Raw genomic sequence first — 13,397 nt, 5'->3', positions numbered from 1 at the left:
ATATTCTCATTTAAAAAATGAATAAAAAACATTTTAGGAACCTCCAAAACTCTATTCCTAGCAACTAAACACATTCTAATCAACTTAAACTCAAAACTAAATTAAACTAAAACAAAATTTCTGGACCTTGATGTATTTTCATGTGTTTTTTTTTTTTTTTGCTGAAATATAGATTTTGATAAAAATAGAGATCAAATTGTTGATAGACGCCTTATGAATACTATAAATAAAAAAATATATATCCTTTTTCATTGTTAATTTCTGTTCTTGTTTTTTTTTTTTTTTTTTTGTAATTAAACCCTATGACTGTATATCGTAATAGCAATCAGTAATGTTTCAATGTAAGAAGTACATGGCCGTGAGTATTTTGTTGAGTAGTGAAGATGATGGAGATACATCTTGTCGGTGCGTGCTAAATAGTTAGTGATATGTGAAGTGTGAAAAAAGAAGAAGAAGAAGCTGCAGCAGCTTCGTGTCTCACACTCGAGACTGGTTCTAGTACAAGACTAGTAAACGCGTTTTGTAGCATGTGAGATGCACTTTCTGACAAGTGAACTCCCATTCCCAAAAGAGTTGTCCACGACTCTGACATCAATGGGATTTGCACGCTTGGCTCACCGCCGACAACTTTTGATCAGATGTTAGAGGTTCCCGGAATCATTTCAACCACCGGAATCTCGCACTCGATACCGGTTCATGCCAGTTTATGTATAGAAAGATCTCTCTGAGGAAATAATGCTCGCGTCAGAATGTGATTTTAACGTGGGTCAAGCTATAGAGAAATGTTTTGTTACTGTAGATATGAATTTAGCTGCAGTAAATATCATAATTTCTTTTTTTTGAGTTCTAAATTTTGAGCGAACCAATTATTGCAGAGTGGAGCGGGAAGAACAAGATGCTTTCAGAAGATAGCAGGAGGTTTGGCATTGGGATGGGGTCTGCTTGCTTTGATCTTCTAGAGAGATAATGTTCTCATCCTCTCTCCCTCCTGGAGTATTATTATTATTATTATTTTAATCCCCCCCTGTTCTCTTATTTATTTTATTTTGGACTGATCACATTGGATATTATTGGTTAAATTATTCTCTTGGGAGATTTTGCGGGTGGAAGGACTTTGTATTCTGTAGTTTTCTTCTGCTCGCTCTCTCTCTTCTTGGATTATTACAGACATGATGATTCTCTCTTGCTTGCTTTTTACGTTTTGTATTCAGCACACCTCTCTAGGTATTCCTTTATCCCTTACTTGTTCGTTATTTAATGAGAAAAAACTGTTGATTATAAGAGAAAGCTACCGGGAAGAAAGAAAGATGGCGGCGAGCATTGACCAGGCAATTAGATTTTGATGAGTCAGCTCGGTAGAGCTCGCGAGTTAGCTTATAAGATAATTTAATTATTTATAAAGGGTTTGCATGGTTTTGAGGAGTTAAAATCTTCTATCCATGAGATCTAGCAGTGCTGTTCGTCCATTGGTCGTAGTAAGAGCTTCGTTTGACTCTGTTATTTGAAAGGAAAGTCCTATTTTGAGAGATCTTGGCCAGGGAAGTTCAGAAAGCTCTATTTGCCATCAATGAAAGGACTAGATGTTATCCAAAACACCAACGCTATGGAGGATTTGATCATGTTTATTTTCCTATAACAGATAAAGAGTGTAATTTGTTTTATAATAATTTCATATTAATAAATTACTCTTTTACAAATAAATGATATGATGGAGCTAATGGATCTTTCTTTCACTGCATTGATTATAAATCCATTATGATATTAATGAATTTCTTAAAATCAATTTTAATAAAGATGTCAACCTCTATAAAGAAGAAAAAAAACATAACCTGGATGTGAACCATATATCATTTAATTTTATGAATTGTGCAATCTTTACTAATAAATGGACAAGCTTAATGCAACACAAAGCAAGCTACTCTCATTTTTTAAAGCGAAATATATATATATAACTTTGAAACCTTTTCTTACCATATTTTCCTTGCATTTAGCAAAAGAATCTATTTGAGCTGGATATAACCAAATTTCATTACAAACAACCTTTTTTCTCATATGTCCAACTAACCCTTGCCTATATGTCAATAAAATATCCAAAAAAAAAACATCTTAGCATTGAACAATGTGTTTTGGATTCTCGATCAAAGAAGTTTAATATTCATGAAAATACTTTTAAAATTTACACCTTGATGATTTTTTTTCAATAATTAAATTTGAATAAATATAATCATTAAAATTTATAGCAAAACAATGAGTAGAGTAGCTAGAGGACATGAAAACAAAAGCAACAAAATCAGAGAGTTAAGTAACCGGAGGATATCAGAACAAAATCAATAAACTCAAATCATCAATGATAAAATTGAAAAAGGGGACCTATACTTCAAACAAATAAGTATTTATTTATTATTGTTTAATGTTCTTATAAAGCCTATATGTAAATCCAGTAAATTTAAACCCAACAAGGTTCATTATAATTTTGAGTCTAGTAAGGCTTCCACAAATTTGAGTCCGACAAGACTTTAGCAAATTTGAAACCAATAAGGTTCATTGTAATTTTGAGCCCAACATGACTCCAGTGAACTTGAGTTTAATAAGATTATAGTTAATTTGAAGCCAACAAAATTCTTTGTAATTTTGAGCCCAACAAAGCTCTAGTAAACTTGAGTTTAACAAGATTCTAGCAAATTTAAACATAACAAGGTTCATTGAAATTTTAAGCCTAGCAAGGCTCTCGTAAACTTGAATCTAACAAAACTCTAGCAAATATGAAGCCAACAAGGTTCAATAACTCACAATAAAAAGTCCAACAAGACTCTTGCAAATTTAAACCCAACATAGCTCATTGTAATTTTAAGCCTAACTTAGGTCCAACATATTTGAGCCCATCAAGGATCCAACAAATTAGTCCAACAAGACTTCAATGAATTTGAACTTAATAGGGCTCATATCAATTTTTTTAGCCCAACGATCTCTAGCAGATTTAAGCTCAATAGATTTCCTTATAACTTGTTTGAGTTCAACCTGGTTTAATTTTATTTTTTCCTAAAATAGATAATCACCTCCAAGTTTAGTTGATTTTAATTTTCAAAGAGAGTGGTCATCTTCAAATTGATTCTATTTTATTTTTTTTTCACAAAAAGGATGATTGTCTCTAGGTTGACCTAATTTTACTTTTTTCAAAAGAGAGTGATTATCTCTAAGATGACTCGATTTTTTTTTACAAGTGAGTAATTATCTCTAAGTTACTTAATTTTAATTATTTACAAAGAGAGTAATCATCTCTAAGTTGAGTAAATTTTAGTTTATTAAAAAAAAGTGATCGTATTTAAGTTGACTTGATTTTGTTTTTTGCTAAAAAAGTAGTCTTATTTGAATTGATCCAATTTTGAATTTATGCATTGAGGCTGGTTGCCTCTAATTTGACCCATTTCATTTAAAAAATATTATTTTTCATTATAAGCTTACTGCATAAATACAAATTATTTTTATATTGTACAATACTCATTATAAAAAGGGGACAATTATAACAACCCATATTTTGATTCCCATTATGTTTTAAATAAAATTACCAAAAATATCTTTTAAATTTTATTCATTATTTTAGTCACTTGTGTTCATTCAATTTTTGTGTATAAAAAAGAGAAAAATATAATGTCATTTTCATTTCAATCCCTAGCTTTTGGATTTTTTTTTTTAATTTTCATTCAATTAAGCCTTTAATTTTAGATTTTCTTTTTAATTTCATCCCTATATACATTAATTGAACCCTCTATTTTGGCTTTTTTTGTTTTTACAATTTACTCAGTAGTTTCTAAAATTATGTAATTTTGACCAATTTTACTCTAATTTTCACATTTTCTCTTCAATTTCATTACGAAAACTAGGGAGAGTTCTTCAAGAAGAAAAATTTATCCATGAAGACCAGTCTTCATCACTATCTTCTTCCCCTTCATTCTTAGCATAGACACTAACATTTTCCTTCTCCACTCTTAGTACAGAACCGCCATCTTCATCAACCACTCACAGTAACCTCTTAACAAATTTTTCTTGTCTTTTCATTTTAGTCCCTGCTTTTAGGTGTTTTTAATTCATTTAATTAAGGGTTTTGTTTTTTATTTTTTTTTTTTCAATTCCATCCTTGAGTACATTAATTGAACCATTTAATTTGGTCATTTTTTACAATTTAGTCTTTAGTTTCCAAAATTATATATTTTTGACCAATTGTGCCAAAATTCTCACTTTTTTCTCTTCAATTTCATCCTTGATTGAATTAATTGAACCTTTCTAATTCTTATATTTTCTCTTTAATTTTAACCCTAATTAAATTAATTAAAGCTTTTAATTTGGGTTTCTTCTCCAGTTTGGTCTTTGGTCCTTCAATTCTTTCAATTAAAGCCAAATTAAACTATTTTTCTTAAATTACTTTTCAATTGAGTCTGTAATTGCATTCTATTTTATAATTAAATTCAACACCCCTTTTCACAATCACTCAGGAGGCAAACTCATCGGTCACGACATCACACGCCCTACAATAGTCACAAATGGTGATTGGAGTGGGTTACATGAGCTATCTAAATATGTTGGGGTTCATTTACCTTCGAACAACTTATGTGACACACTCTGATCACCATTAGTGACATTCCTTGATGTCATTTGATTCGTCTTGTCGGAATCTTCTTAATGATACTAATGGTGTCAACACTAGAGCTTTGGTGTGCCTCCAAGATTTTTTTTTTTTTTCACTTTTTTATCTATCATTTCTCTTCACAAATTACAAGGAGGAGAGAGTAAAGAGATAAGAAAAAAAACAAAGAAGAAAAAAAGACCCTGAAGGAACACCAAAGCTCTAATAATGACATCACATGTACCGTTAAAAAGATTCTTAATGAGATGAATTCAACGACATCAAAGAAGGTCACCAACGGTGACTAAAGTGTGCCACATAAGCTGTTCAAAGACAAAAGAGTCCCGACATATTTGGACGGCTCATGTGGCCCACTTTGATCATCATTTATGATATTCCTTAGTTGTTAGATTTATTTTATTGATATTTTTTTAATGGTACTGGTGATATCATAATTGAAGATTCAATATGTCTTTAAGATATTTTTTTTTCTTGTTTTTCTTTCTTTCCTCTCTCTCCCCTCTCTATTGTAAATTATATCCATTTATTTTTAGAATCAAAGAAAATCCCATATGATAGTTACCACTCATAAATTTTATTATTTTTTAAAATATTTTATGCTTTATATTCTTTTTTTAATGTAAAAAAAAAAAAAAAAAAAAACACACTCGGGTACTTGGCAGTAGATGAGCATGCATTTTATTAGTGTAAATCAGATATATAGTTCAGACATCACTGTCTGCCATGAGCCCACAGACACCTTAATGGAGATTTGACTTTTTCACAACTGATATGATATGAGCAGTATTCTTCTGCCTATCCATTTGGTATCGAGAAGCCACTTAGCTTATACAACCGCCAATACGTATCCTTCCTTTGGTCATAGCACAGGAATCTTAATTCCCTCTTACAACTTCAGTTCTGTATTTTGGTTGTGTATGTACTGCGTATGTGGCATACGTGAAGCAGAGCCCATCATTTCCATCAATGGATGTCTCCAGCTTACAATCTCGGTATCTTTCTTTTTGTTTGGTTTCCTTTTACTTTCTCCATGCCTGTCTCTGTCTATTTGCTTTAATGATTTTTGTTTCTGTTGTTTTTGCTTCAGTATAATGGGACTAAATTGTTAAAGATTGTGTAGCCTTGGGGGTTGGGGGTCAAGTTTTCGTATCATATATATGGTTATATGGAGTTGTTGAAAAGAAGTAAAAAAGATACTGGCAAATTCTTGGCCAGAGAATTGAATTTTGATAGATTTCGAGCTAATTTATGTCAAGAAAAGTTTGAAATTTAGCAGAAGGGCGTTCCTTTGTGGACACCCACAAGAACGAAAACAAAAAAATCATATATATCTGTTTTTTTTTTTATTATTCAAAGTTTAATATCTTTGCATAATAAACCACTAATATAAAGCTTACCCTTCCTTTATTCTTTCTCCGTCCAGTGTCCTATTAAGTCCATTACGGAAAGTTAATTTGTTAGCGGTGTCCTGCAAAATTTGATCTTCCTCTGCTGCCTTTGATGCAATAAATCTAGTCAATATGGTCGAAACGTACTGCACGAGTAGTTTGTAAGCTTAAAAAATTTAAATTTCATTACTACATCTATGAAACTCTTTTGTGTGGACATGCAACTTCCCATCAGTTAATGGTCCGAAGGATTTGATGGCTTGATGGACGGCTTGGTGCATGGCTCTTTTGTTCATAAGGTCTTCATTGTTGACCTTTATTGTTTTCTACTTGTCTTTTTGGTTCCAGGTACCTTGATTCTTGCATGAAGCATGAAGTGCTACCCAACTCTGCAGTTTTGTCATGGTTTTATAAGGTCTTTTAATAAACTTGCACTCATTTTCTATTGTTGTTCCTATGAACATTCTTATTTCTTAAAAGTTCTCATATGAGATTTTACTTTGACCTGCCTTTCCCTTTCGATGTTACTTGACACTTTTAGATAATAGTTAAAATCTATGGCTTTCTAGTTTATCAATGAATAATACTAGAAAATAAGCAAATTGTAGATGGCCGTGAAAAGTTTTCAGCGGTTGGATCATTTTGATTTCAGTGTTTGCATCACCTAAGAAGTGCACTCTCCAGCAGTAATAGAAGCCAGTGAAGGTTGGAAAAGAATAGCACTGTGCACTAACTAGATAGTGGGCTACAGACGAAAATGGTGCAGAAATGTTGCCTAAGGACTGCAACTGCAATGATAATTCTTTTGCTATATGGTGATACCAGCTAGACTTTTCTGTATTCTGTATTTATAGGCTCATTAATGTAGTAATCCAATATAACATAACTGCACTCCTCTGCAAGCACTAGCTAAACGTATCGTGTTCTGAAGCTGTTCTCAGAATAATTTAACTTTGTCCTTAAAACTAAAGCAGCTCTGCTTAATTTGTATGTTTTAGAAAGGATTTGCAGGCATGAGTTGAAGATGTTCAATCGAAGAGAATATCATCCATCAGTTTAGCAGAAATATTTTGCTAGTAATAAGACCAGCTCTTAGAGGAAGTAGGTTGATGAAAACTTCTTTATTCACAAGTCTTAGTTCATCTAAACATTCAGAGTTGGTGATTGATGTAGAATATGGTGGTCAAAGGTTAAGGTACAAGGCCTTTATTAACCTTTTAAGGACTTGTATATAACTGAATCTAATGTTGTTTTTCGAAATGCTTGAATAATGTATCTTTTTCTTGTTAAGGAATTAGCAATGAAACTAATCTTCCATCGATCCTGAAATATTATCAATGTAGTCTGCTATAATGCCTGTATGGATGAAATAATATAACTACAGCCATTTGATAGCTTAGTACATGTCGAAAAGGATGGCTCTGTATAACAATCCACTCAATACTATACTTCTTTCAGACCACTTCTCTGGCATTCGTGTACAGACCTTTCGCTGATTGTTAGTTTACAATTAATTTTTGGTGCTTCTACTGATGAGTATCTTAGATCAATCATCTTCTCATAAATGAATGAATGAACTTATGGCTCATGTTGTATGTTCACATTTTAAAGAATAACATTTGTATCCTACTGAGCGATACTAGAATTTTACACCTTAAATTTTTGACTTCTCAAGCCTGTAGATGCATGCTTCAATAATTTTTGTAAACTCATGCTTTTTTAGCACTGAAGGCACCAGACACTTGAATTACAATTTTTCTTTTCATTATATAGGCTGAAATCCAGAAGTCCGAACAGGGGAAGTGCAGCATTAAGTTCTTTCTGAATCAGCTATGTAATGCTGATATTTATCCCCTGATTGATGTGTTCCTGGCAATAGACTCTTCTGATGTTGATGCAGTCGACATACTTCATGAATCACCTTGTAATTTCAATGAAGAATATGTTATGCCTTTGTTGCAGACTATCAATCTGAAACTCCGAGTAGTTGATCTCCATGACATGTCCCCGGAAGAGAACTTTTTGCAGTTAGTATTATCACCTTCCTATGCCTCACTTTTGAATAATTTTTTCTAGGATAATTTGCCTTTCATTTTCTATAATTTCACTTCATTATCTATCATTGAGTTTCATTTAATTTTTAGATTTTTCCCTTCTTGAATTTAAAAAAGGTTGTGGGGGGAAGAAATTTGATGTTGAGGCATGAAGCTCTCATAACTTATTTTAAAATTTTGATATAAAATCACTGTAATTGGAAAATTCCACTCTCCAGTTTATGTTGGCCTTTGAAAAGAATATAACGATGGAAACAAGACCATGGATGTTGGAGAATAATATGAATGCAAGAGGAGAGTGCACTTTGGACCAATTTAATGGGAGAAATTCAGTTTGAATTCTTAAAAGTAGAGGGAAAAAAGCAGCAGATCTCGCTTTCATGTGGAAATTTTCAGTCTATAAGAACAAGGGGAAAGGTTTAAGAATTTGGGCTGGCAGATTTGCCTAGGAATTTGTCATTTTATGTCCTACATTGATAGAATAGATATACCGATAATGGAAACTACACTTGGTGAATAGATATATTGGTGTAATGCTAAACCCTTCTTTCGCCAAGCACGCAAATGTCATGTTAAGTCATATCAGTATTCCCTTAATGTGGAAATGCTAAAGGTCCAGACTTTGGTCGAAATACCCATCTCAGGACCCAGCAACAGTGACGGTACACAACTACTTTTTGAGGGAGGGCAGTTGATAAAAATCTACATTTTAATTTTTATAAAAGGACTTTTTCGAATGATGTAAATATGAGGAGCAAAGCTATAATATCCTAGGGAAAATTTCTTAGGTTAGGGAGGGTCCTAGACACTTTGGGCCCTTACAAGGGATCTCCACTGGCCACCATAATTATGTAATCTGTTTCTTGGTGCATTTGCATTATAATTTAGTTTGTTGTAATGAAGTGCTTCTTGTCCACCATCTTATGCATGGCTAATCAACTAGTTGAGGAGGGTGAAGTTTCATCATCCTTGCGTGTGTGGCTACATTTATTTACGTTTCAACATCCTGTAATTTGGGATCTTTCCAGGGATTTGTGCCATCATGGCCTAGCGTGTCATATTCTAAACATGAGGTCTACTCATATCCAAAAGCTCAACATGGCTGGAACGTTTATGCAACTACACACCTTGAATTTGGATTTTTGCACTTCAATTGGTAGTTTGGATAAAGACTGTTTTTCTTGCATGCCAAGTCTGATGCGTCTCTCAATGTGTGAGACTAGAGTAGCAAATCTCTGGACAACCACCGCTGCTCTATCAAAACTTCCTTCCTTACTAGAACTACGGTTCCAAAATTGCTTATGTTGCAAGGATACTGGACCGTGTCCTGCATTGTTTGGTGACAAAGCAAGAATTGCATTTGAGAAATTTGGTTCAGCACCATTGAATATGTGTCTATCCAGTGAGACATCATCTATCAGCATTAGAGATGCTACATTTCAAGGTTTCCATGCTAAAGAGAATTGCGGGGACTTACTATCTCTCACAGGTTCAGCTTTGATCAAGGAAGGGTCTGGAAAATTTGATAATTTATCGCATATCAGTGAAGTTGAAATGTCAAGCTGCCTTAAGGGAGTAGGTTCAATAGAAATATCATCTGATGTCCCACCCAATTTGAATGGACTATCAAATTTGGAAAACAAGGTAAGAGGATTTGCTGGTTAGGAAGGGAAAATTTTAAATTATTGAGTGCTGTGATGATTTTTTTTTTAGTTTGTCTAACAGGTCTCTTTTTTTTGCGGATTATAGATTACAGACAAAGAGGAGATCCTTGCAAGAGCACATATGTGGGACTTGAAGAGTGGCCGCCCTACCTCATTAAAGAACTATATTTCACATCATCATCCTTCACCCATTTGCTTTGAGAAACATTATAGGGAATACATGGTTGCTTTGTTGCCTCGTTTGGAGGTTTTAGATAATTTTTCCATTACAAAGATGGACAGAGAAATGGGAAGAGCTATTTTTTCAAAATACTATGAGTACTTACCATATAAACAAAAGAACAAACAAAGTGTTGTTACTGTTCTGCAGAAGCGTGAGATGGGAACAATGGGTGCTTCCTGCCCAAATTTCTCGAAGTTCAAGAAATCATGCCATTATGGAAAGAGTCAATGTCACTTCTCAAGGTCTCTTACCGCTGCCAAACTTGGGTCTGCTGCATGGCCTTTGTTGCATCCTTTGCATACCTTTAGCCATATATATAAAGAAGGAAGTAAGAGGCTTCGTGCAAGGCAGTTTGAATACCATCCATCTGATTCTCGTCTGATGGTTTTTGGAACTCTTGATGGTGAAGTTGTTGTAATCAATCATGAAAGTGGGAAGTTAGTTGGTTATGTTCCATCTGCTAACAACATGAACAGCGTTTTGGGTCTCTGTTGGCTCAAGAAGTATCCTTCAAAGGTATGTGTTACCAATAAATTATTTGTAGCATCTTAACTTTTTCGTTATTATTTAGATTGTGAAATCATCTTACATTTTGATTCTCATAAATGTGGCAGTTGCTGATCATCTTTTATGTGTGTTAGCAGCTGCTTGCTGGTTCCGATAATGGTTGCTTGAAGTTGTTTGACATCAGTCATATACCACCAATAGTCAGTGATGTAAATTGCAGTGCTGGTGTGGTCACTTTTGATGACTTTGACCAATTGACTTCTGTTCATGTCAATTCTGGAGATGATCAGTTTTTGGCTAGTGGGTACTCAAAAGATGTTGCTCTATATGACATCTTTAGTGGAAAACGTTTACAACTATTTACTAATATACATCGAGAACCCATTAATGTTGTGAAATTTGCACACCATTCCCCCTTCTTGTTTGCCACTTCCTCATTTGACCATGATGTCAAGCTGTGGGATTTGAGACAGAAACCACAGTGGCCATGCTATACAGCATCAAGCTCAAGTGGAAATGTGATGGTTTGCTTTTCACCAGATGATCGCTATCTGCTTGTATCAGCTGTTGATAATGAGGTATTCCTTGTTAGATTCCGTATATACTCAAGTGATATTGGAGAAACTGCTAGCTAATTCTAATTTTCTGATCACATGAGTGTGTTTGGTTTTTGAACATGAAACACACAGGCTAGAGAGAAAAGTTGGAGCGGAAAATTTCTAGTCTTTCACTTCTGTTTGTTTGTCCACTTGCAGGTTACATAACTGATATATCTAGAGAGAGCTAGGATACCTAATCTGACATGCTACTAACTTGTACTGAGCAACTTTTACAAAATCTAATCTCCTGCAATATATTAGTCTTCATACATATTAGATTTTATATCAGATTAACTCCCAAAATACAAGTTCATACTACTTGCATGCATACAGTACATATCTAAAAATATACTGTAGAGTATTTAGCAAAAGTTTCATTATTCTAACAGAGTGAATACGGATTCCATGGTCCTTGAAAGGGTCTGTTCGAATGAGCATGGGCGGCAATAAAATCTTCCAATTCAACCTGACCATTTGACCCATCTCACTTTAGATTTCACCAATGTATCATCAAATGCAAGATGCTGCTTTAGGTTTCAGGATGTCCTTTTTCTCCCTTTATCCGACAATAATGAACTTCTTGTTTCTGGTGTCAGGTCAAGCAACTTCTGGCAGTAGATGGGAGGCTTCACATGGATTTCAAGATAGCTTCAACAGGAAGTGCTCATAACTATACCCGCTCCTACTACATTAATGGAAGTGACTACATCATTAGTGGAAGTTGCGATGAAAATGTTGTCCGAATCTGTTGTACTCAAACTGGAAGGCGACTTAGGGACGTTTATATGGAGGTATGCCAGTGATGGATTCTTAAATTCCATTTTTGTATCATTCACTTGAGTCCATTACTTCTCTGCACAGCTCTTATTTGTGACAGATGGCAAGGAATTTGACGTGGCTCTTGTTTCTCTGCAGGATGTGGAATCTGGGAATTCTCTGTTTGTTCAGTCCTTAAGGGGTGATCCTTTCAGAGTAAGTTTTTTGCTGAAAAATTATTGCGCCTGCTATTTTCTCATTTTCTTGATCAATAAGATTTTCTTTCAGATTTAGATTTTCGCAAGGATTAAAATATTCATCATTGAAAGAAATGTCAACCACAATTCCAAATTCAAATTTCTTGCGCAATTTTCATTTCTAGTGTACATATATGCAACAGCAATACATTTAATTGCTGAAAAACCCAGAATATTCATGTTTTTCAGGATCTAGGCATTATCTTTGTTTTATGTGGAATCAAGATATCATTGTGAAGCATTTTCTGGTATGAAACATTTATTAGCCGTGTTCCCAAATGCAGCTTTTCCACATGAGTGTGTTAACTGCCTCAAAACGTCCATGTTCTAAGTGGGAAATCATCAAGGTAACTTCTGCAACCACCAGTGCTTGACGTTGTTTGACAGTGTTAAAGCTTTAGAGGTTATCTGCAGTAGCTGAAACTATTGAGATCATTGTGCAGGTCAATTTACTAGCTTCCAGCCATGGCACCGAAGAGCATTCTCATGGTCAAAACATCCGATCCACCTTCCTGGGAGGTTGACGTTGGTATTTAATTACACAGTATAGTTTGCATGTATAGTTATGTATCTACCCCGTGTATGTATTGCAAAGGGGAGCTATGTCACCTTTCTGTGTTTTTTTAGGAGTTGAGAAAGATTACACGACAAAGTAGGGCCTCGTCTAATTGTGCACCAAGTTTTGCCGCCATGTAGGTTGTGCAGAACTGGTTTCATCAGGGCAATGACCCTTCTATAGCTTGAGTGCTTCGGTTCTAAATTTGAGAAATTGTTTCTCCGATTTAAGGAGGTCCATGCTTGAATTCAAAAAAAGAATTGAAGATTGGAATTTTTTCCTATGGCTGTGACAGATAATCAAGAGCCTTGCACCGGTAGTTCGAATTTTTTCCTTTCAGCATTGGAGGCATTTTGTTTCTTTTATTGAGATTTGGTAATGAAGATTGGAAGAGATGGAAATGCTAAAACTCTTATTGATCTTCAAAGAAGTTTTTCCCAAACAATCTTACAGTGAATTGTATCAGTATATATACAGATGAATAGATTCTAATCTAGGAAGGAAGCTAAAACCAAGCCTAATGTCTTTACAATGCATTTACACAGAATATTGTTTGCTGTTGTTACAAGCATCTTTTCAGCCTTGTTCTCAGGTCTTGTGATTCTGCGCATGAGTCTTGGAATCATGTTCCTGATTTGAGGTGATTTCCCTTATATTTGGTTCCCTGGAATAAGAACATGAAGCAAGCAAACCTCCCAACAAGGATGAAAAGCCCGAACTACTGATGTGTAAGGCCAACCAGGCACACAAA

At 34.4% G+C, this 13,397-nt stretch overlaps 2 protein-coding genes across 4 annotated transcripts in view; both read left to right on the top strand.

Moving 5' to 3' along the window:
• The window catches only part of LOC118047820 (uncharacterized), a 78,602-nt gene that overhangs the window by 1,300 nt on the left and 63,905 nt on the right, over positions 1–13,397 (top strand). The window contains exon 2 of one of the 2 annotated variants that reach the window (XR_012170283.1): positions 876–1,013. Coding sequence is in view for 1 of the 2 variants with exons in the window: in XM_035057221.2 (XP_034913112.1) it covers positions 876–959 (84 nt within the window). In the remaining variant the exon portion in view is untranslated. Of the gene's footprint in view, positions 1–875; positions 1,193–13,397 lie in introns of those variants that run through there. The other variant, XM_035057221.2, reaches the window with a different exon arrangement.
• LOC118047818 (protein DWD HYPERSENSITIVE TO UV-B 1) lies at positions 5,368–12,985 on the top strand. Of its 2 annotated transcripts, XM_035057219.2 has the most exons (10): positions 5,370–5,634; positions 6,379–6,445; positions 7,804–8,057; positions 9,113–9,728; positions 9,834–10,487; positions 10,616–11,056; positions 11,674–11,868; positions 11,993–12,049; positions 12,375–12,437; positions 12,534–12,985. In XM_035057219.2, the coding sequence occupies exons 1-10, from the start codon at positions 5,609–5,611 to the stop codon at positions 12,612–12,614; spliced, it is 2,454 nt and encodes an 817-aa protein (XP_034913110.1). In that variant the 5' UTR covers positions 5,370–5,608; the 3' UTR covers positions 12,615–12,985. The 2 variants fall into 2 exon arrangements, with proteins under 2 accessions (XP_073266582.1, XP_034913110.1); XM_073410481.1 differs by lacking the exon at positions 12,534–12,985 and having other exon boundaries at positions 5,368–5,634; positions 12,280–12,421.

The sequence above is a fragment of the Populus alba genome, chromosome 7, assembly GCF_005239225.2.
Source record: "Populus alba chromosome 7, ASM523922v2, whole genome shotgun sequence".
Classification (NCBI taxonomy): Eukaryota; Viridiplantae; Streptophyta; class Magnoliopsida; order Malpighiales; family Salicaceae; genus Populus; species Populus alba.
This window is presented reverse-complemented; position numbering and strand designations above follow the sequence as displayed.

Coding starts and splice junctions, on each gene's coding strand:
- LOC118047818 (XM_035057219.2), top strand. CDS start 5,609: ATGGATGTCTCCAGCTTACAATCTCG. Junction 10,488..10,615: donor TCAAGAAGTATCCTTCAAAG/GTATGTGTTACC, acceptor GTGTGTTAGCAG/CTGCTTGCTGGTTCCGATAA. Junction 12,438..12,533: donor CTAAGTGGGAAATCATCAAG/GTAACTTCTGCA, acceptor ATCATTGTGCAG/GTCAATTTACTAGCTTCCAG.